The sequence below is a fragment of the Pomacea canaliculata genome, linkage group LG1, assembly GCF_003073045.1.
Source record: "Pomacea canaliculata isolate SZHN2017 linkage group LG1, ASM307304v1, whole genome shotgun sequence".
Classification (NCBI taxonomy): domain Eukaryota; kingdom Metazoa; phylum Mollusca; class Gastropoda; order Architaenioglossa; family Ampullariidae; genus Pomacea; species Pomacea canaliculata.
The window spans coordinates 23,111,236-23,134,670 of NC_037590.1; the positions used below are offsets into that span (position 1 = coordinate 23,111,236).

Below are 23,435 nucleotides of genomic sequence, written 5' to 3' on the forward strand. Positions count from 1 at the left end.
GTATGATGCAGCCAGCACAATCCAAAGCCAGTCTGGTAGACTCGATCATTACAGGCCACGGGAAGCCGACGAGAAGCATACATGTATGTCCCGACATGCACTCATATGCATGTGTCCTGTCTGCCCCGTAATGGGCGATCATATTAGTATTCGTTATAGTCGTGTAGGCGTACATGCGGACACCGTCGCAGACCGGTACACAGAGACTCACGGCTTTTCGGGTGGCGTTCAACCGGGTGGAGGCCACGTGCCGCTTGCGCCCCGCTCTCCGCTCGACTGAATAGTTAAACAAACGATAAAAGTAGTGGTATTTCAAGGTCTCTTTTAGCTGACGCCTCCCATCTATGCTACACCTCTCATGTATCTTCACAAAGTCAAAGTCGCAGACTTCGCGGCCCTCCCACTCGTCTCATCATGGCTCTCGCTCCCCCAAAGACGGGCGATTCTCGTTGCCGAGACGGTCCTGCATAGGTCAGACGCTCCAGCGCTATCCATTTTCAGGGCTGTTTGATTCGGCAGGTGAGTTGTTACACACTCCTCAGATTCCGACTTCCATGAGTTGGCCACCGCCCTGCTGTCTATATCAACCAATACCTTTTATGGTCTCTGCTGAACGTTAACGTTACGTTAGGCACCTTAACCGAATATTTAAAAAAGAAGTATCCAAAGTTAGTTATTAGATATTAGATTGAAATGCCTTCAAATCAAAGTCATGCATATATACTGGGGACAAAAATAACTCTATTTAAATAAATATGGGTCTAGAATAGGACGATATATATTTGGGACTACTGCAGATGTAAAAAAGAGAACATTCAGCATATTTTTGGAAATGTAAATATGTCCAAGATTTCTGGTACTACTTAATGTTTGGTATATATGCATGGTATATATATATGCATGCTTATTATATTTCAATGAGTATGATTTGTTTAAGTATACAACGTGTTAATCCTGTAATGTACGTGTGTAGTGCCTGTAGTGGAAAATAAATCTTAATTTTTTTTTTTAATTCGTCGATCCTAGTTTACTGCCTTTTGGCGTATATAGCTACTGTAGCGGTAGGGGGGAACGTCCTCCCCACGGGACTGTCTCGCCTAAATCGGGACGTCTGCATGGTCATCTTAGCAAAACTGCATATTAGCATATAGTTTTAAAACAATAAAAAGTTAACACTTGTGATGTTGGATTTGTTAACATTTTAGTGGTTGCATGGCCAGGTACTGCATATATTTGAATGGAAAGACTGCATGACATCACCCACAAATGAGGAAGTATGGATAATAATAGTTACCTAAGAACATTAATTTTCATTCCAAACATGTTCAGAGTATGTAGTATATATATAGCATGTTGAAGAAGTATAACACTATAAATATATTACGCTGGAGCAAGCTGTTTTGGATTTCGGTTACTGGCGCTTAATTGTGTAACACGTCTAAATTTTATGAAGGTAGATTTGTATACTGTATGCCGTCCCTGATTTCACTTAGTACAGTCAAACGCCTCATATAACGACGTACATCTCAAGTACAGAAGATTAATTAAATAAAGTACGTGGTTTAAGATATGTGCTGATGCCTGATGATGATCGTATAATATTATAATTAACACATAATATTATGTCCAGCGAATATATATATATAATAATGACAATGAAAAGCTGTTGGTACACTCTTTGATCTTCGCATATCGATGAAATCGCGTAACGATGTTATCAGTGAAAGCGGACAGGGAAGTCGGACATGACGCTGAACACTCTACACTGCTATGTAATCACAAATTTCGTTAGTATATTTGGTCACAGGAAGTTGCTGTATATTTACTCACGCATGAAGACAATAACTTTTGCATCTTAATCTATAAATTATGTGTAATATATTAAATGATCACCCAGTGCACATATTCTCTTCAGAGTTGAAATCTTGACGCACCACACCAAACAGTAAGTCACGTGATTAATAGCCTGTCATGTGATGAGAAAATGGGGGAGCCGTCAAGAAGTTACGAAGATACAGGCGAGACATCACGATTGCAACCTGTGTTTTCAGAAGGCCAGGTGAGAGCAAGCTGATATAATAGTTCCTTTCTATCTGTTTTGTAGTCATCGTCCCCTCTCAGTCTTTGTGACTATCTCATGCACAGTCCATGATCAAGTTTTGGGCACATTGCGAGTGCATTTTGTGCGTAATTGCTATTTTCTTGTAGTCTTGATTTTTTGTGGAGCCAGCGCGACTTCGTTTCAGCTATAATTACAGAAAGTCCATCCTCATCTCCACACATGTTCCCAGTTTAGACTTTGATACTGTTGTTAAGCAGACATATACAGAAGTTTAGAAATTTACAATAAATATAACTTCAGTAGAACACAAAACGTAAGTGGAAAATACTACATAATTCCTGTTAATGGTAGTATATGCTCCACACATTAAATATTTATTTCTCAATAACAAGCATTTAAGCTTTTGTGCTGTTACTGGCGAACTTCTTATTTATAATATTAACCTTATTTATTGCAGCTGTCTTTTATAGGCCATGATGCAAGTGAAATTCCTATCCATTTAATGCAGGAATATACTGTCCAGACTGTGCACCTAGACCTCAGTTTCAACAGGCTTTGGTTAGTTTATTTTGACATCTAGCATATTAATGTCTTGCCTCATCCAGATAAACATGCTTCAAATTACGTAAAATCTGCTGGCAATAGACAGCAGAAAATTTTATTGATTGCTTGGGGTGAATATTTGTCTCTAATGATGACGAGCTCATGATAGTCTAAATATGGCAAATTGTACACACAACTATATCTTTGTTTTTTAAATTCTGTAAACTAGTAAAGCTTATATTTTTTTAATACACAGACTTGTGGATACTCATTAATGCATGATGCAGATATACATTTTTAACGTTTGGGACATTTTTTGAAAATTTATAATAAATATTGATGGATACATAATACACATGTAGAAAATTGTTAACATATAAAAAGTATATTAACATCACTTATAGATTCATAAATGCAGGCATAGACAATCTCATTTCCTCCCCCCCTCTCTCTCAATTATTTACATTAGTTCTCTTTAATTTCCACTGCCCAATTTAGTAATCTTGTTGTTCTGTCATTTTTTTCCTTCACTCTTTTTCATTTGTATGTAAAGAAATTTTCATTTCACATGTACACACATATTTGCATATTACATGCAAGCTTGTTTAAGTGTCAAGGCTGGTCCTGCCCATGGGAAAGTGTCAGTGGCTGACATAAGCACTGATAAAACATTTATAGACAGACACACACTTGTTGGTGACTGTTGTAAGACTATGACCCTTCAGATGAAATGGCAACATACATTATTAGATAATCTTACCCCACTTAGATTTGATACACAAGTAGTCCAATGAAGATATATTTATTACTTTCTCAATATTTGAAAACCTTGTAATATTTTATTGAAGTTGTGGGAAAGTTTGCTTGTTGAAGATGACTATAGACATTAATTAAGAAAGCTTTAAACTCAACCTTGTATTAAATAAATATATAAATAAAAGGATACCTGTTGTCCCTAAAGTGACTGCCATGGCACAGTGCATTTCCACAGAGCAGATCACAGGAAGGGAGTGGGGGTTAAGAGATGCCACCGCTTGGGGAAGAAAAGTTGCTTGTCACTTGTCACACCTCTCTTGCTTTGTTTCACTCTCTTGTTCTCCCTCTCTCTCTTTGGTTCTGTCTCAGATTTGACCTACAAGTTTCTCTGCTTTAAAAAAGTACATCATAGCAAAGTAGATTTTCTTTTCTTTCATTTGGATCCACTGGCAACATGGAGAAAATAAACATGCTTTAGAGTAACATACACCAATTAAACATAGCTGTGACCTTCCCCAAGATGATGATGATATTCCTGCCAAATCTAGTGAGGCTTAGACAAACAATGCCACCCACTTGCCACAGTTTGCTTTATTTATAAGATTCACATTAAATTAAGATGGATCATGTCGTTTAAAAATTATTCGATAGTTAATCAGTCATAAACCTTTTTAAAAAGTGAACGTTATTTTCTGTTCAGATATGTGGGTCCAAGTGTAGGATTTCTTAAAACTTTGAAAGATTTGTGTTTTCTCTTGAGATGGGAAAAAACTATAAATTACTTTGATTTTTTCCAGGCAGTTGAATGGTCTAGAAAGGTTCACACAACTCAAGACCCTTGTTCTTGACAACAATGAGATTGGAGATGACACCATGTTTCCTCATATTGAGAGCCTTGATACTCTCTCCCTTAACAAAAACAGAGTGAGTCCCCTGTCCACCCACTTTTCTGCCTGCTGTTGTTTATATTGTTAAAGTGTCACATACCCAAAGAGTACTAACATTACCTGGTACAAGTAATTTACAGAATGCCACCTACAATTGTGGTCTTAAGTTTAATACTATGACTGATATTAAGGCATCAGGTAAATCACAGCTGTTTATCAATGTTCTGACAATCTCAAAACAGTTTATGTTTCAACCTTATTGCTGTTCTCCAAGATTATCACTCAGAAAACATACCTTCTATATCCAAACAATTAAACATTTCTCTCTTGGGCTTCTGTTTATGAAATTTTACTCATGATTATATCTGTTGTAAAACCAAGTAATGCTGCAGTTTTTTCCTTCTAGTCTTATGTAGACCAGTTAACTTCATAAATTTTGCATGTGGCACTACACAGGCCCTTTGGAAATATACATCAATTTATGGGTTTGCAGATAACAAAGCTTGATCAGTTTCTGAAGCAGATAGAAAGTAGATTTCCTTGCCTGACCTATCTCAGCCTTTTGGGCAACACAGCATGCCCAAATCAACTGTCTTCTACAGATAAGGATGACGAAGACTATCAGCGATACAGGTAGGATCCAAAATCATCTTTGGTCATCAGTTGTTTTTTTTTAAAATAGATGCACAACTGAAAATGAGGGCCTTAAGAATTTAACATCTTTGGCAGTAGGATCATGTATCATTTGGCTTTGAGATGTTCTCCTGTAACATCAAGCTTGCACATGATCTGTTTAAATTGGAATTAAGAAAAAAAATAATTTTTTTAAAGAGACTTTCATTATAATAGTAGAATAGATATCTCTATTTAAATATGCATGCACATTTAACCAAGTAGTATACCTTATGATTCTAGGTACTATGTCCTATTCCATCTTCCAAAATTGAAATTCTTGGATGCAAGTGCAGTGCGGCTTACAGAACTGTTGGAAGCAAAGCGTTGTGGACAATTCATGGAAGTAGTTCGACCTAATGAAGCCATTGAGCAGGTGAGCGATTCAAAGACTTTTGTAATTAATCAAGTTTTGTTACAATTTTAGCAATCTCTTCCATTTTTTCCTGAAGTTTTTGGTTAGGAATCTTCACACTTAGACATTTTATGAACATGAAAAAACTATCAGGTATTGACTCATGATCTCCATATCCTGCCACTTCCTTCGTGGTTTCCTTCTGCTGTTGTCGTGCATCCAGATAGTGCTTTGTAAATACTTGTTTACATTATGGAATGATTTTTTTTCTGCTTCAACTTCTTTACTAGGATTCCTTGATGAAATGATAGAACTACAAACGATTATATTTAGATCCAGTCTGACTTTGTTGACTGGGGTGATCTCCTGTTTGCTAACTGGTTGAAGATGACTTTTTCTGTATATTGTATTCTTCATGCTGTTCTCCGCTTGGCTTGATCTTCTTGCTGCTTTCTTCCTAAGAAAAACTGGCTATCACCACATTGTGTGCTTTTATGTAACATCACTGCTTCATTGTCATATTTTGATTTTTCGTTGGGCTGTTATTTGATTTTCCTGTCCGATGCACTAAGCTTGTCTTTTTGACAAGAAAGCACACTATACAAATGCACTCTTATTACTGTAAAACACTTTGAGTCCTGTTGTTCAATAGAGAAAGGCGCTATATAAATGTGATTATTATTGTTTATACAGATTTTTGTGTGCATGCATGTGCCACTGTTTGTGTTGTGTGTATATGTGTGTGTGAGAGAAAGAGTGGCTGTGTGTGTGTGTGTGTATAAATAAATGAATGTATGTGCATGTTCATTGGTTTGTCTTGCTTTCTTTATCAAAATTTAAAAATCAGATTACTTGGAGTGGCAGTCCACATGTCATATATCCTCAAGCTCTAGCAGAATGAACAGCTTATGATTTTTGGAAATTTGTTAATTGGTCATTAACTTCAGCAGAAAAATACTGAGAATACATTCTTTTCCCACTGTATTCCTCAGAGAGAACCTGTGGAGGCTATGACTTTCCAGTACAGTCCTCTTCCTAAAGAAGGTTCCTCAGAATCAGATGATCAGCACATAGGTAAGAGACAATGATTAAGAGCATGTTGTCTGTCAGGCTTGTGATCCCCAGAGTGAAGCATGCCTCTTTGCAGTTCCCTCCTTCCAAACCTTGTCTTATATTTCATAATGATCATTTTATATGTTGTACACGATAACCTATTTGAGTGTTATGCCATCGGCACTAAGCTTCTGTAAGCACTACTAATGTGTTTGCTTGAACATCGCATGTCTTCAAATGCATTTGCACCCAATAAATTCCCAGCATTAAGGTGATTAAAAGCAGTTTCTGGTAAATGAAAATAAAGTGTGATGATAAGTTTCTAATTTGTACAAAAGGAAAAGTTGTAGAAATATATATTCTCTCAAAATATTAATAATGTAGGCTCTAACAGTATACTGCTAGCAGATTTTCACTGAATCAGCAATTCAGGGAAGCAATATAAGAATCTGATGAGTCATATTGCCAAATTTTTATTGAAATAATCTTGCCTGAATGCACTCCTTAACAACCTTGGTTGTCTTGCACATGTCAGCCCCTATTCCCTAATCCCTGACTTTTCTTTCCAGGAACATATGGACATTCCAAGTATGTGTATTTTGGTCGGCATTCGGAGGGTAACAGATTCATACGCAACAAAGATTTGTAGCAAGACCCCAAGAATGACTTTGTTCAGATTAACAACAACTTTTAGTTTTTATTTTAGATTGTCTGCCATGTGTCATGCACAGAGGCTGATTTTTCCATACTTTAGCATTTTGTATAAAGTTGGTAGGGCAGCTTTGTTAGTGTAAATCTGGCCACAGCAAACCTTTTCAGACGGTCATGTTTTTATTCTTATACAACATGAGTAATCACCATGCAACATTGAGCATTCATTGATGCATGAAATATATTTTGTAAAATGTGACAGTAAAATTTTAGTTTTTTTTGTTTTTGTTTGCTTTTTTAATCAGTCAAGACAGATGTAAAGAGAGTTAATGTGTACTTCACTATCTTTCAGAGGGACTTGACATTGTATAAAATGATAAATCTAAGTATCAGAGTAGTTTTGTCCAACAGAGGAATTTAATTCATTTGTAGTGTGTTTCGCAAAGCTTTGAAGATTACATTTTTCGTAATAAAGTGTGAAATATCTACTTCTCACTCTCTAGACATTTTACAAATGAATCAATTGCCATAAACTGCTTCCTCTACTAACCCTCTTAACATGCTGGGCCTTGATTGTGGCTTTGGCTGGAAGCATGGGAAAGGCAATTTTCATTACTTTTATTGCAAAGTTCAAGTTTTCTCCTTTCCAAAAAGTATAGGTTTCTTGGTCTAATGTTTACCTGAGAACAGCAATAATAAAAAACAAACTTTACCCACTGTCATCTTCACAGTCTTCAATTATGAGCCAGTCATTGTAATGTTATATTTTTATATCGTGCTAAGAGGGTTAGCAGCAACAGATATTATACCTTATTAGTGCTCGTCAAAACTTGTATTCTATTTATGTAATTGGACTTTTAAAGAAAGGAAAATGAGTATTAAGGTCTACTTTTCTGAACAAGACAAAATGAGTATCACGGAATTTGTTGATGCAAACTAGTCTGATGAGCCAGGGTACCCAGTATTTCAGATGAGTCAGATTTGCTGCCTTATAGTTCATAAACTGCTTTCTACAATGGCAGCCACTGCCTCAAAATTATTTTGTAGATCTTCGTACATATTTGTGTATATAGTTCAGTCTCAGCATCTGTAAGCCTTTTGTTTTAACAGTATTTGTTGTCTACCCATTCTTCTATGATGTAAGTGTTTATATCTTGTACTGAGCAATAGTAGGTTTTTAGTTTGAAAATTTGCCTGGGGTTTTTTTTTTTTTGGTTGATCTTTTAAAACTAAAAAGCTTTGCATTTTTTCACATTTGCTGTTTTATTTCTTAGTAGCATGATGACAAAAAAACATGCAACACAAAATGTAATAAACAATACAATTTTTACAAATTACATAGAAAAGCAAACTAGCGGATAAAAACCAGGAGTTTCTTTTGCTATTAACTTTTGTAATTAAAATATATTATCAAATTAGCTTCTCATGTAAATCACTTTGTCCAATTCAAGTATTCCTATTAAATTTCTTATGCTGTGTGTTTTTAGTCTATTCTCATGATAAATTACCACCCAGCGAATTTCCAGTTTTGTATAAAGAAATTAGGCTTGGCATAAGAGGCAAGAGTTATAGGATGAAACATCTATACTTATGGCTTGTTACTGAGAAACAAAAAAAAAGGCATTCTCCTAATCTTTTGACTGTTGGGGGATGAGGTATTAGACTGCCTTTTTTGCAAGGATTATGCCCATCTCCTCTCCCTTGCTGCCTTATCTTCCCTAATTCACTGTGGAGTCAGGTACACATGTCCCATAGCTGGGCTGACTGTGCTGCATGGGTATCAAAACCAGTCAACCTTTGGTTTTGGACAGCAGCATTCTAACCACTTGACAATCAACATGTCTGACAACTTTAAAAGAATCCATAGCAGACAATGTTACTAAAGAGGTAAAATTGATAAATGTGCTTAAGAAGCTTGTAAAACCTTATGGATCCAGTAAAATGCTGAAGCATTTTTTGTAACTCGCTCTTCATTCTCAGGGCTGAGCAACTGACACCTATACTATTCCTTGAAAAAAAAAACTGTTTATTGTGGTATGGATATTTTACAAGTACATGATCTGAAGATCTCAGGTTTTTGATAACATATATTTTTCAGTTTTTCATTTGTATTTTAAAGAACAAGTGGAGGCTAACTGAGAGAGAATCTCTACTCAACCAACATCAGGGATGAAAAAAAATAGCATTAAAGAATGCAAATTGAGGCATATTTATATGGTGACATGATAAAGTGGACCTCAACTTGCAGGCATTTGATAGCTAGTACTTTGGTGTAGATTTGTGTAACCTGTCTTTGCCTCAGGTGCTTGGAAGATGTGCTGGTAAATATGGTTCATTACTGTCATTGGCAGAAAGAGGATGAAGAATTTAAGTAGTCATTCATTAGCTTATTGGCATTACTTTTAATTGTCACATAATATAAGATATTCACATTTCACCACTTTTTTACAATATAGTTATAATATAGTATGATTAGCAGTTTTTCTTTAGGAACTAGACATAGAGTATGGGTTCTTTTACAGAAACTCCCAATATATCAAGTACTGACAAGACTTTTTAGTCAAGTGACAGATAGCATGTTAAAAACTTTAAGTGGATGTTTTCTTTCCTTATGTAGCACCATGTGTGTATTCATTCTACAAATGGCATATTACACAATCATGCTACATTTAAAGGAAAATTCACAAGTAAAATGTTTATACTTAATTTCTTTTTTATGTGGTTGAGTACACTAATCACTTGATTTTTGATTGATTGAAGTGAAAGATTTAAGTACTTGTGCAAATGATATTCAACAGAAGAATAAATTTCCACACCTTAATTTATGACGGTAAAAATGCTTGCCACTGCACTAGTGCCATATATTTCTGCTATCATAGGCTATCAAATTAATGTTTGTGTAATTATTTAGCATTTTGTTGCTTACCATAGCATGTAGTTTAGAATTTTTACGGTTGCTTCATATTATTTTGACTTGATTTTATCTGTTTAAGGTGTTTGGAGTACATGCAGAGAAATGCTAGTATAATACTAGAGGAAAGTTCCTTGTTTGACCAGTGTTTATTGGGTTATGTTTAACATAATTCTTACATTTGTTTACAGTTTATATCTTATTGTTGGAGCTTTAAGCATTGGTTATATTGTAATCTGTGAAATAAAGTTCTTTCGCAGCCTTTTGCTTTTTCACCTAACTCTACCAGTTACATTACTGTTGGTAGTGCAGCAGCTGATGCATATCATTATTATTTCATATTTTCCTCTTGCATCCACATTTGTAGAGAAATATGGTATGTGAAAAACATCCATTTTTAAACTCTTGCCTAAAAATTCAGCCTTTCTTCATTTGCCTTAGAAGCTCCTCAAATTCTTCTAGTCGCCTGACTCATTTGGGTGGGTGGATGTTTATGTCTATGCTTATCTTCACTTACAAACACTGCTCTTGTACATTTTAGTTCTGTGCAATACATGATCAGATGAATTCTAGATGCCATTCTCTTAGTTTGCTGTTGTGAGACAAAAAAAAGACCAAGATTGAGTATGAGTGCACGCTGGCAAAAATATATCAAGAATCTAGACAATAAGAAACAAGAGGTAGTTAAGTTTGCAACAAGATATGCAAACCTTACTAGTTGTGCACTGGTATAAATCCCAGTCCTACATCATGCTTCAGTAGACTGATCATTTTGGAGACCTTAAAAACATATCAGTCTTCAAAACCAAATGTCTTCATGTATAGCTGTACATTCATTATTATCAATTACAATTTTTTACCAAAGTGGCATAAAAAAATTAATAGGTATTAAGGGATATAAGTGAAGATTTATTCATTAACTTCTAAACTATATAATTAAATTTGCAAAGCATTAATCATAGTATGAATAAGTGTTACAACTTATTTTTTCTTGTACTAAATTCTACAGACAAGAAGTCTTTAATAAAACATGAACCAATAAACAATTAACTTTGGTGGGGGAGAGTTTAATAACAGCAATCTTTTCTTTGTGCACAGGTCACTGGGGTAAAAGCAGATCCAAATATCTGGGTAAAAATTCGGAGGGAAACCGATTCATCACAGACATTTCATTATGATGAGTGCTGCTACAGTTTCTGTACTGTGATAAAAGTAGAAATGATTACCCAAACACCAGCTCATGAAGAGGAACAGTTTCTATTGAGGCTCTCAATTTTTGATGGATATTTTAATGGCTTTATTACAAATGTTTGTGTGTGTGCATGCACATGTGCAGATTGCTTCTGTTTGTATGGACTTTTCCCCATAAAGTCTTTGGAATATATCATGTGAAATGCAGACTTGCCATTTATTTACTTTATGCAACTACTGTGCAAGTCTTAAACATTCTCTTACCTCCCTTCTTATTTTACAATGCTTGATTATCTACAAGTGCAATGGCATTGTTAGCTTCCTCTTTCTTTTAATGTTTAAGCATTTCACAGCAAGATCTTTTTCCATGAGAGCATATATATTTTTCTCATGTCTAAACAAAATAGTGATTTTTTCAGTTACCAATGTTTATATTTCCAGTCATTTGAACCTGTTTGCATTGGGTTTCCCCCCATTAAAATCTTAACAGTGCTCTTGTATTTATCATAACCTACGTTTTCAAACAAAAGTGTTGATATGATCAAATCCTATTTTAAGTGAATAAAAATTCTTGCTCTAGAAAGTTCGATTGCTTTTAAAGCCTAGCATTGTGTATCTAATCTTTTCTGAAGACTGACAATTTTTTGTTCAATCATACTGTCACAGTTCATTGCTTTAACCACTTTGCAGTATAGGCATTTTTAATTAAAGCTTTTTTTTCTTTTTAACATATCTTTAAACAAGACCTAAAATAAATGCTGTAATGACAGTTGTATTCTATTTGTGTTTGAGAGCATGTACACACATGCAACAGGCATTGTTGACATTAAAAAGAATTTTAATGACTTTTGTGCATATAGTAACTGCTGAGGTAAGGTGTTGAAATCACAAATATGGATTCTTTAATACGGTTACTTTATTGCACAAGTCAAAGAGGGGTACAGAAACATATACAGGTAGTCCTCGACTTACGACGTTGATCCGTTCTTATGCGGTGTCGTAAACCCATGTAAACCGAATTTCGACGTAAGTTGGATCATACATACATAATAACTGTATAAATGTACCATAATAACAGTACAGTACTGCAAACACTTAGCCTATTCAAACACCTATCCTAACACAGTACCCTACGTAATTATCAACAAACATAAGTACAGTAAAATATTGTGCAGTACAGTACGTTTAATAATGAAATACTGTACTGTAAGTGCTGCAACAGTAATAAACAGTGTACGACGCTAAACCTCGTAAGTCGGAATGAGCGTCGTGTAAGGCGGCGTAACCACGAAACTAACTCGAGACCGTCATAGACCGAGGACTACCTGTATATATAAGGGTTGCTATGATGTATGATAGTCTCAATCTGTTCACTGAAGACCTAGATGTGCTTGAACAGTAAAATCTGTTACCAGCGTAATATGCCCACAAGTAACAATTATTTTTTCCCCTGTGCACATTAACACTGTAAAGATGCCAGCAAGAAATGAGTATACACTTTTTGTGAAAGTATAAACCTTCATTTTACCTCCCCTCTCCACCAACCTCATTATCACACCTTTCCCCCTGATGGCATTTTGAAATCTTAAAGTGATCTGATGGAGCAAGATTTCGGATGTAGGGTGGGGTGCCCAAATTTCTGCATTTCAATATTTTTACGATGTTTTTTGTTGTGCTGATGGATTATTTTTGCATGAGAAAACTGTAAAATGGACTCTCCAAAACTGGATAAGGAAATAGATCAAGACCACAACATAAACAGATCTCTGTAACTGATAGGGCACTGTATCAAATTTCTCAGCTGACAGCCTTTGATAAAACTGTGATGTTGAAAAATTACAAGGCAGCTATTCATTCAGTCAACATCACCAATGCACGCACCATGCCACCAGCTTGTTGTGGCTAATTTGTGGCTCTCTATGCCTTTCCCATCATCACTAATGCACCTGCCCACCCACAAACAAATCAACTGTATTTTAAGAGGACTGTATTTTTTATTTTCTACATTTGATCTTTTTTCTAATTTATTTAAATAGGTTTTTAAACATGCACCTTGAAAAACCTTCACTATCCCTCCTTACTTCATAATCTATGGGACATGGGGGGGGGGGGGGAATTGGTGTTTTACACCGTGCCAGCAACGGAGGCTATATTACGGTAAGGCAGCCAGCCCTGTAAACAGATGCCACATGCAGAGAAAGAACATCTTGCCCGAGAGGAGAAATGAACTCTGGGCAGCCAACTTTCACTGTATTGGTGACGGGCGCTAACCGTTGCGCCACCGGACCGCTCTATGGGACATGGGACCATGTGATAAAACAATTTACCCTTACGGATGGAAATACCACTAACCCAGCAACTAGGTAGAAACTATTTCATTTAAAAAAAAAATGAATTTCCCAAGTCAGAACACATATGGCAACACTACAATAAAAGAAATTAATGCATAACCTGTTCCACAACCATTTGATACAACTTCACATTCCTATTTAGTGACTTCAACAGTAAACACAAAGATGTAAAATTCATAGATGATTATTATTTCCTCATCTCTAAATAAATGGCAACAACCTACTAAAAGCAGTAAGTTCTCCAATAATCCCAAAGTCATTGTTTTTTCTTGTTATGATCCTGTTATCTTTCTTGGCACTCCCATTTTCTTCCAGCATCTCTTGAAAGGCATTACAGAAAAATTTCTACAAAGTCGAACGGCATGATTCTTCCTAGTTTCTAATCATTCAAAAGTATGGCTTAGCATTAACACCCTAACTGTATGTTAAATTTAGGGGTGCTATTGAAACTGTTTAAGCAATTGTAAGTTTTTTTAGGATTGTTTTTAAAAGTCATTATGTTGCATTAATTTTTATGATGAAACTTTTATGCCAGTCCTGAAAGATCCTGAGAAAGTATTTCTATCTATATTAATATCAATCAGATTCAACAACTGATGCATGACTGCCATCAACATTTGAAATATAACAATTAATGAATATAAGGACCAGACACAAAAAAAGCCTCAAAGCTTTATTAGCAATTTCTAAAACAAATATTATTTTCAGATTACAAATCAAAAAAACATGAAACGCCTATTTTGTTTTCTCTATAAAACTGATGAATAGGAAAAAAAAAAAAACAGAAGTGAGAGTGAATGAAAAAAATGGGAGAGTGGGAATGTCAGACATAAATGTGTAAAACTATCAAATTCAGATGCACAGGCATATGAGAAAAAATGTAGACAAATGTATGCGTAAGAATACATATTGTTTTAGAGAGAGAAAAAAAAATGTTGAGGTCATGGGGGAAAGACTAGCAATAAATATGTCCCAACAATGCTAATACAACTGAAATTGTTGGTAAATACATTAAAGAATATGTAAAATGGACTGATAAAGTATTCGACTTTTTCATATTTGAACCATTTTAAAAGTAACATCAGTGATTTCTTAACACTTTAACATCAATTACTTCTGAATACATTATTTTTCATGTTAAAATGAGCTAGGATTAAATGCATGGTTCAACTCCAACAAAAGTATATACAAATATGCAAGTGCATGCACACATAACCTCAACCAGCCAGTCATGCACTCTAAATGCATTTTCTATAAACCTGTAAAATACAGGAATTCAAATTTTCAAAGTATAAGCCAAATATTTCATAAAGAAAGATTCCACGCCAAAGCTCTTGTGCCAGTAAAATTTTGCACAAGCACAAAGAGCACTTGAACTCCTGAAAATAGGGACCCACAAACTAATGCTGCCAAAGGCTGAACCACTCTGGTTCAGACATAATGGAGGGTGATGAGAAAGGCTTAACATGAACACATGCGATGTTTGCCACTTTGATTGTGTGTGAATACTGCGTCTGTTGAAACTGTCAGGATAATGAAAATGTGTTCCTGTGTTGACAATAATATGGAAACAAACAGATGAGAAAATGGACCCAGGTCATTGCTTCATGGCATTTTGCCAGATGCTGCTGAACAAACCACAAGATGATCGTCATTAGCAGATTCCCCATTCATTTCTCAGTATGATACTTTGACTAAGTTGTTCGTGGATCTAGGAGAAAACCCTGCCCGAGGAGATGAGGTGTTATCTGCATTAGAACTTACTCTAGATTTTTTCCCCCGTTTCCCTTTCTTGTTTTTGTTTGGTGTTTCCTTTCCTGGTTTAGCTTCCTTCCCCTTTTTCAAAGGTGTGGCTTCTTCTACCTCATAGTAGTTTTCCTCATCTTCTGTATCTTCAGCAACAGCCTGTCTGTTGGCCTGCTTCCTAATGACAGGACTCTTGGCAGGAGAACTGTTGTTAGAACCTCTGCCTGCTTTGCCTGGCATGGAAGTCAAAGTGACTTTTCCTTCTCTTGTATCATTAAGATTTCTCTTAGTGTCTAACTTTTTCTGGCCTTTGATAGCAGATTTTCCTTTCTTTCTCCCCTCAGACTGCTTAGCAGATTGAGTCCTCTTCACATCTTTATCTTGTTCAGCACTGCCCTTTATTGAGGGCGTGCTACCTGGTGTAGTAACTCTGTTCTTCTTTACAGACAATTCACTTTTGTCCCTGCCAGCAGCAGGTTTTTTGGGGTAGCCACTTCATGGTTTTGCCTGGATTTGGTCTTGCGTGGCACATATTTTTCATCATCGTCTTGGAACTCATTTCCTGACTCATCACTCTCCGAGTCCTCTTCACTTTCACTATACACTTGCTTCCTGACAGTCTTTTTGCTAGCACCTCTGGCTGCTGAAGCTCCTGCCCTGCTATGCTTTGAGGGTGACGATTCCTTTAATGACTGTCCTTGGTTGCTGGGCTTCAGTGGAGCAGAACGTCCTGATTTTGTTTTTCGCACAACATAAACTTCATTTTCATCATTATCTTCCTCCTCATCCTCCTCCTCATCCTCTTCTCCTGCTAGAATTGCTGGGGAAGGCATGAAGGGCTGGGCGAGTTGGAAGCTTCCTGACATTCCAATTCCACTCACACGACTGCAGACAAAATTGTATGTATTCAGATTACAGCACCATAATTTAAGCATCAAAGTGCAGCTATCTGCTTAACAAAAAAATCAAATAACTTAAAATTTAAACTGAAGAAAATTAAACATAACATCAGAATGTACAATAAGAGACTACACTCAGGGCTGTAAAGAAGTGCTGCAAATATAAAAGTGTGATATACTCACATGATCATCTCTTTCTTAAGTGCCCGTGCAATGGCATTCTTGAGTAAAGATGGGCGCGTGTCAATCCCAAACTCTGAATGGTATTCCTTGATATATGATTTCAGCAACTGGAAGGAGGCAATCTTTGGCTCACTACATGCAATGATTGCTGAAGACACCATATCCATAAGGGATTCCGCTAGCAAAAAAGAGAAAGACATCTAATGCATCCATTGTTTGTGTATTCATGCCTATAATTGTTTCTCTATTACACTAAGCCAAAATCCTTGAGAAATTGTCTTGTGTGGTTTATGTCTTTACCAATCCCATAGTTAAAAGTCAGATTACATCTGCTTACAAGTTTAAAATATAGATCCATAAAAATAAATTTTAAAACAACAATTTTGTAATTTTGCAAACAACAGATGAAAAGAAAGGGTAAAGGCACAAAATAAATTACTCACTGTGCTGAGGGTTAAAGGTGTCCACCTGAAGCTGAAAAGTACCTGATGCTCCAATTCCAGAAACACGATCCCACATACCCAGCTCAAGTCCATGAAGTAATGTCTTCTTCAATCTGTCCATAAAGCATTTCTATCCAATTCACTCTGAACAACTTAACTAATATATTTTTGGATGATTTTTATTTTTATCTCTGTGAACCAAAAGCTGAACAAGGACAGTCTTTAATCCTAACTTGCTGTTGATCAAAGCTCTGTCTTCTAGTCTTAAACATCAGCATAATTAATTTGTGTCAGAAATTTTATCTTGATTTAAAAGATTTAAAAGACAACCACAAAAAAAAAGCGAGCAATCAATTTTCTTTGAACATATTTTCTGCTCTTATTACCATTTTTTTTTTTAGTAAACCACATTTTTTCAAACTCAAATTCACATAATTCAATTAACTTTTCTGGCATTCAAATAAATAAAAAATTTAAATACTCTTGTGATATCTGACCTGTTTTCTATGTCTGTCTTCCCGTAGTACTTTTCTAGATATTTTTTAATCTTGGCAGTTGATGCCTCTTTTGGTTCGCTCATGTATGTCATTGCAAGAGGAAATATCTCTTCAATATGCTGTGGTTCACTGTGATTGATTCGGTTTTGTCCTGTCAAAAATAACAAAACATTACTAAACTACCTTTTTTATTAGCAGATAAAATTTCCTATATCACAGCTCCTGCAATAAAATTTTTGCAACAAGAAAAGAAAGGCCTTTCGTAAACTAAATGTAAAAGGTAAAATGTAAATAGTTACGGACTTCCTAAAGTGAAATTTTTTGTGCATCATAGGGAGCAAGCCATTACAATCTAGTTTGCACCAAGCTGTAGTCATTGTTATTCCTTATACCATTTTACAAGTCCTGCAGAAAGGAAATATAAATCCCATCATGTTCTGTCTTAAATGAAGAAAAACTCTATTAAAATTTTGTTCTACCACTCCAAGGTCTTCTTACAGACAGAGAGATTGTTCGTCTGACTATTCTATCTTCTATTATCACATTTGCATTCTGTTTATTCTTTGGCCAGATATTCACAATTACAAACCATGGCATGTTTTATGTCCTGCTTGAATGAAAAAATCTTCACTTAAAAATTTTTTTACCTTTTAATATATGTAAAAATTTTGAAAATAGTTTAAGTAAACAACTGATATGCATTCATTACAAAATTGCTCACTTATTTAATAACTCATAAATATAACCTTTTTTAAAAAAGTAGACAAGAATATCGAGGCATATAAAATGTTAATCACTTACTTTTGACTCTCTTATTTGCTTTACGCTTGGGTTTTTTCTGTGCAGCTGTTTTTTCTTTTGGATTTTCTTCTTCTGTTTTTGTTAAGTTATCAACCATATCTTCTTTTGGCTCCGCGCTGCTGCCATCACCTTTGTCTTCATTTTCATTTTCATTTTTCCACATCGTCTCCTTTTGCCTTAAAAAATTCAGAATATGTCTTGAGAAAGAAGCAAAAAAATGTACCCCAGCCTGCCCCTCCAAACAAAAATTTATAGAAATCAGTTCAAATTCTAAGTGCACCATATACAGTGTGCAAGGAATGTACTTAATCTGAAACAGATACACACACATTCACACATGTACATGTAAAAACCTTTTACAGGTATTAATTTTTAAAAAATGACACATTATTTTCACTTTTTAGGAAGTACAATAAACACTATGCCAATAAACCAAATGTCTTTGCCAATCTTAACATACAATTCTACCTTTTTTTCCTTATCTTTTAGCTCTTCTTCTTCAACTTCTGCTGGACCAGGAAGTCGATAGTAACCACAAAAGCCAATTCCTCTCACCTAGTTTGAAAGTGGAAAAAAGAAATAACTACCTCACCAGTAACTGTCTTGTTCTATGTAGACTTTAATAAGATAAAAACAAAAGGAAAAAACTAAGCACAGTGTTGATGCGCTAAAAAAAAGTTCTTAGTGAAAGACATCAGGTTTTGTAAACTGGGATATTTGTTGAAACCTGTCAGCCTTTGTATTCATTTACTATTACAAAACCTTACCAATTCCACTTTTCCGTAGTTCACTGCCCGTTCAAGAGCTACTTTCAAGTGACCAGGACGTTGGGCTATCATAAGAGCAGGGTACTTTGCTGCCAAGTATTGTTTGATCCAATGAAATCGCACACCTTTCCTCTAGAATAGTGTTAAGGAATATGCCAAGCTTATTAAAATGCTTGTAACTCCATTCTAGTGCTACTGTCCAGCCTCTCTCTATTACGAGTTGCAGTCCACCAAAGAACACCATCTACCTCACAAATATAAAAATATGTAAATTCTTAATGTGTTATGCAAGTGCTATCCAATCATCTTTTTACTGTCTGGTAGGCATTTTTTTTAAACCTACTCTATTGACATTAAGGTTGAAAATATCTTTTAAAAGTCAACTGATATTGTCAGAAACAAAAATGCCTTCATACTAACATCCAGATGGCATTTTATATACTAAACCATGAACACTATTCCTGCAATATATGTCATGAATATCTCAGCCTCTATATTTTCACTTTCTGAATGCCTAATGGTCTGAAAACTTACTTGCACAGTCCTAAGATAGTAACCCTCAAAGTCAAACCCTATATATATATATGCATATCATTCTAAAAAAAAAAAAATTCTTTTAGTTAAGTGGACATTTTAATTGAAGACACAATATCTTATTTTAATTAAAAAGAACACCAATCATTCTTAACACAAATATTCTTGATGAGTTAAATACTTTAGCAGTACCGTGCAAAAGGATACAGGGCTTCCGCTAGCTTTTAGTGCCTCTTCCACCAAGTCCTTCATCTTAAGACCTAGTGTCTGACCTTTTACAGTAGCTTTTTTCTCCAATTTTTTTTCCTTAAGTTGTCCTTTATAGATGGAATCTTCTCGCACACCAAACTCGTTGCCTAGCTTTGTACGCAGTATCTAAGGAACAAAAGTCTGCAAAGTCATCACTGAATGACCAACACCAAAACAGCACAGAAAAATATATCTTCGGTTAGTAAGGCTTGTTTGTTCTACACACCACACTACTACTACTTTTGCCTTTTCTCTTTCATTTTAATCTTCCAGAATTTGCATGCCTTTATTTCACACAATCTTACTACAAATGAGGTAAAACTTTACTCATACACTTCAGACTGTATACATTTCGAAAGAATAGCACAAGACATTTCATGGGTCAAACGCTTAAAGACTGCAAATATACGATGTTCTTTTCTCTAAAATCTTATTTCACATTTTTTCTGAAAATTTCTTCTTCAGTCACATGCCTATAACTAACATCATGCAAATAAAGCAGTTGTACTGTGATGTCACCATAGTCCATGGATAGGCCTGATTATAGCCTTCACAAAAGAGGAGTATCCACGTACTTCTGGGACACACAACTTTTTCATGTGGTGATGTTTAAAGGGGTCTATCTTGTAAAATGAAAGAATCCATTCCCTCAGATTTTTTTACAAAAAATGGTGTCTTGTACTGGACTTGGACAAATAATAATTAAAAAAAAACGACACAAATAAATAGTCTGGTAAAAACCAGTAGCTGTGACATTAATACTGCACTAAGAAAACGAAAGACCACACATCACTACTCTTTCTATGTTTGTGTCAATAAACTATGTCCAAAGACAAAGCTAAAATGATAAAAGCAAATAGAACTTTTCAGAAAATAACTTTGTTGTGAGAACCAAAGATCATGCCTTAATACCTTTGTAAAATCTCTAAAGTCAAGAACTCCTCCACCTTCCTGCTGGCACATGTCTGTGTAATAAAGGTACAACTTTTGCGAAGACAGATGCATCTCTGGCTTCTTTTCAAAGTTGCCTTCAAGCCTGTAAAAAACAAATCACCTGCTGCTATGAACTCTTTGCAACTTTAACTTTCTTATACAGTTTTCACCTGCAAATGCAAACATCTTTATAGCTACAGCTCAATTGCATCAATACATCCATATCGAATGAGTTTATGGCACTTAATAGATCAGCCAAAATTATCCAAATTATTTTTAGCCTCATGTGCCAGCCATTGTAACATGGTAACAACATTGTTGGAAGAAGTTTGTACTGCATAATTTTTCTAGATTCATGCACTTGGTGTCCCACATAGGTGGCTCATCATAACAGTATTAAGCACAGAATCTTGACACGACACAGTTTATTCTGGAGCATATATTTATTTTATGAACTTTATCAATGCATCAGAAGGACATCACACATTCTTACAAAGAGTCAAGAAATATAATGTACAATATTTAAGAGGGCTGAAAATACTTTGTTATCATTAAGATAAAAATATGGCTTTTAAAAATTGTTGTGATTTATTACTAATTATTTATTATTAAATATTAATACTGTAGTGCGATGTGTTACAAATATGTTTAATGTTATGTTTTTCTCTTGGTACATAGGTGATAATAATTAAAGATAGAATGCTAATCAAAAGTTAATATGTACAGAATAAATATACGAATAAACTCTTTGCAAAGTCCACACACAACAAAAATGCTCAAACAAGGTAAAGATGCTTACCAGCTTGCAAGCTTTGTCTTCTGCAACAGGCAAACATCGTCTTCGTTTTTCTAGCAGTACCTCACCATCTAGTCCTCTCAATGGGCTTGGAGTCCCACCACTGCCTGAGAGTTTGCGTTTCAATGATGAAGACAATGTTACTGAAACTTGTGAAGCAGAAGTACTAACGTCTGCAGCATCAACAGCTTCTGACTCAGCATCTGGTTCGACATGTTCTTCACCACGTTGTTCCTGCTCTGCTCGATACTCAGCAGTAATTCTCTTTTTTATTGCAGGCATTTGGGTTAGATTTTGTATTATTTCTCTGGGAGAAAAAAGAAGAAAATGGGTTTAATTAAAAGTAGTTTAATATTATGTTATTGTTTGCAAAAGCATCTATGCAATGTACAGTTTTAGCTAGCATTTCATCATACCACATACATGTAAAATAATTGTGATGGCATGCATCAGAATTTTCCATTTAACTTGGAAATGAATACTATAATAATCTTTACATTTAAAAAAATTTTAAACAGACGCCAGGTGGCTGACTGTCACGTCCTTTTATTGTGTTCTCCAATCAAAATGCATAAACATGCTATAATTAGACAGTTTTAAGTTTCTTTTGGCGAAACTGTTGTTGTGAAGAAATCAAAACACGACTTTTGGAGCCATAAGCTATGGATTCAAATTCTGTATAGGAGTTCTAACTTTGTTCTATTTTTCAGTCATTTTTATGTTGGAGATCTGATATGCTCATTAGTGTTCAGATGTGCATGTATGGTTACTTCATAGGCTTTTCTGAGTTAGGGCTTGGGTCAGGGGAGAATTACTGGTGTACGTTCCTCATGAAGTCTCAAGGCTGGTCATATTTTATAAGAATTTACCAGCTGTGTATTTTCCTGTTTGTGTACCACTTTCAGCCTACCTCTGACTGGGGAAAAGTACAACTTTATGTGCTCCCAACACATTTTTTTACAAACCAGAAAATGGGCTAGGGTTAAAGGTTGGGTTTGAGTTTGGATAAGGATTTTGATTTATGTTAGGTTTGTGTTTTTTACCTGTTTCACTAATGTCATGGCGACCATAACGACGTATCATCAGTCTACCTGAAGTTGTTGTTCCGCCGCTTTTAATGGGTATGTGTTTTATGCCGTCAACACACTATCCTGACAAGTTAATTGCGTATCCTTCGATATACTCGCTAAATTTCTCCTGAGATCAACTGCAGCGCAGTTTGTCACAGCCCAATTTTGCACCAATGCATAAATTGGCATCTGCATCGATCTTCTTTTAGTTTTAGACACAATAGCATGTATAGGAAGTATTGAAAATATGCAATAGCTATCGGCAAACTACGTTTGTTTTTCATTCAGGCATTTGTTTACAAATGACGAAGGTCTGGAGAAGTGCGCAGCCACGAACAGTCCATGGAAATTCAAAAGTTTATTATTAACTTCCACATTAGTAGGTCGAAATAAACAAGTACTTTCTTACCCGCAGGTGAAAATAATAGCAACGTGTATCCCTGCTTATGGAAAATTGAATCTGACTTTGCGCTCTTAGTTTTAACCGGTGCCAAACCTCTTAAACGAGACATTTGCATGAATTTTGATTAGGTGATAATTTGCATTTGTAAGGCTAAAGCTATATAGTTGATCTCTCGCTGTTTACATCTGGCTTTAAAAAAAGCAGATGTCAAAAAATACTTTAAGCTCACATGCAAATACATGTGCACAAAGAACTGGTTATTTAAGGAGAAATGACAGCGAAGGCTGGCAGTCTGTAAGTTTGCAAACACTGGCATGCGGCCTTGGTACTCTGCAGCAGTATTAACTTTACCAAGGTCGCGCCAGTGCTCGTAAGTGTTTTGCAAGATGAACTGCATGTCTAACCATAGCTATATCATGAATATATATTTTGTTGAAATCCAGACGATATGACCAGTCACCAAAATGGACATGAAAATGTGCATTCCACTAACCTCAAGATGGTCGGCGTTTTGTAGCGCGCACGAACGTGTACGTCATACACCGACGCTTGTTTTTCAAGGTCTGCATAATTTACGCATGCGCAAGAATAAGGGAAGTGAAAAAAGTCGTCTGCTTTTTTAAAAAAAAGTGATGTTGATCGCCTTTCTATTGTCTGATTATCAATGTGGTAGAAGCTGATC

The 23,435-nt window shown here is 35.4% G+C and overlaps 2 protein-coding genes across 3 annotated transcripts; one reads left to right on the top strand and one right to left on the bottom strand.

The window, feature by feature from the left end:
* The first annotated feature begins 1,752 nt into the window (after window positions 1-1,752).
* Window positions 1,753-11,850, top strand: LOC112565767 (leucine-rich melanocyte differentiation-associated protein-like). Of its 2 annotated transcripts, none has more exons than XM_025241522.1 (7): window positions 1,753-2,059; window positions 2,520-2,620; window positions 4,159-4,285; window positions 4,742-4,881; window positions 5,164-5,296; window positions 6,268-6,349; window positions 10,989-11,850. In XM_025241522.1, exons 1-7 carry the CDS (start codon window positions 1,985-1,987, stop codon window positions 11,066-11,068), a joined length of 738 nt encoding a protein of 245 aa, XP_025097307.1. In that variant the 5' UTR covers window positions 1,753-1,984; the 3' UTR covers window positions 11,069-11,850. The 2 variants fall into 2 exon arrangements, with proteins under 2 accessions (XP_025097307.1, XP_025097297.1); XM_025241512.1 differs by lacking the exon at window positions 10,989-11,850 and adding an exon at window positions 6,898-10,153 and having other exon boundaries at window positions 1,758-2,059.
* Window positions 11,851-14,091: 2,241 nt separating this feature from the next.
* Window positions 14,092-23,323, bottom strand: LOC112566912 (heterochromatin protein 1-binding protein 3-like). The gene is given in 13 exon segments (XM_025243344.1): window positions 14,092-16,063; window positions 16,261-16,438; window positions 16,704-16,816; window positions 17,201-17,351; window positions 18,002-18,134; window positions 18,137-18,180; window positions 18,472-18,556; window positions 18,769-18,900; window positions 19,510-19,677; window positions 20,464-20,587; window positions 21,284-21,294; window positions 21,296-21,587; window positions 23,247-23,323. Coding segments are annotated over 12 exon segments (1,851 nt in total). The 5' UTR covers window positions 21,563-21,587; window positions 23,247-23,323; the 3' UTR covers window positions 14,092-15,618.
* Window positions 23,324-23,435: the final 112 nt, after the last annotated feature.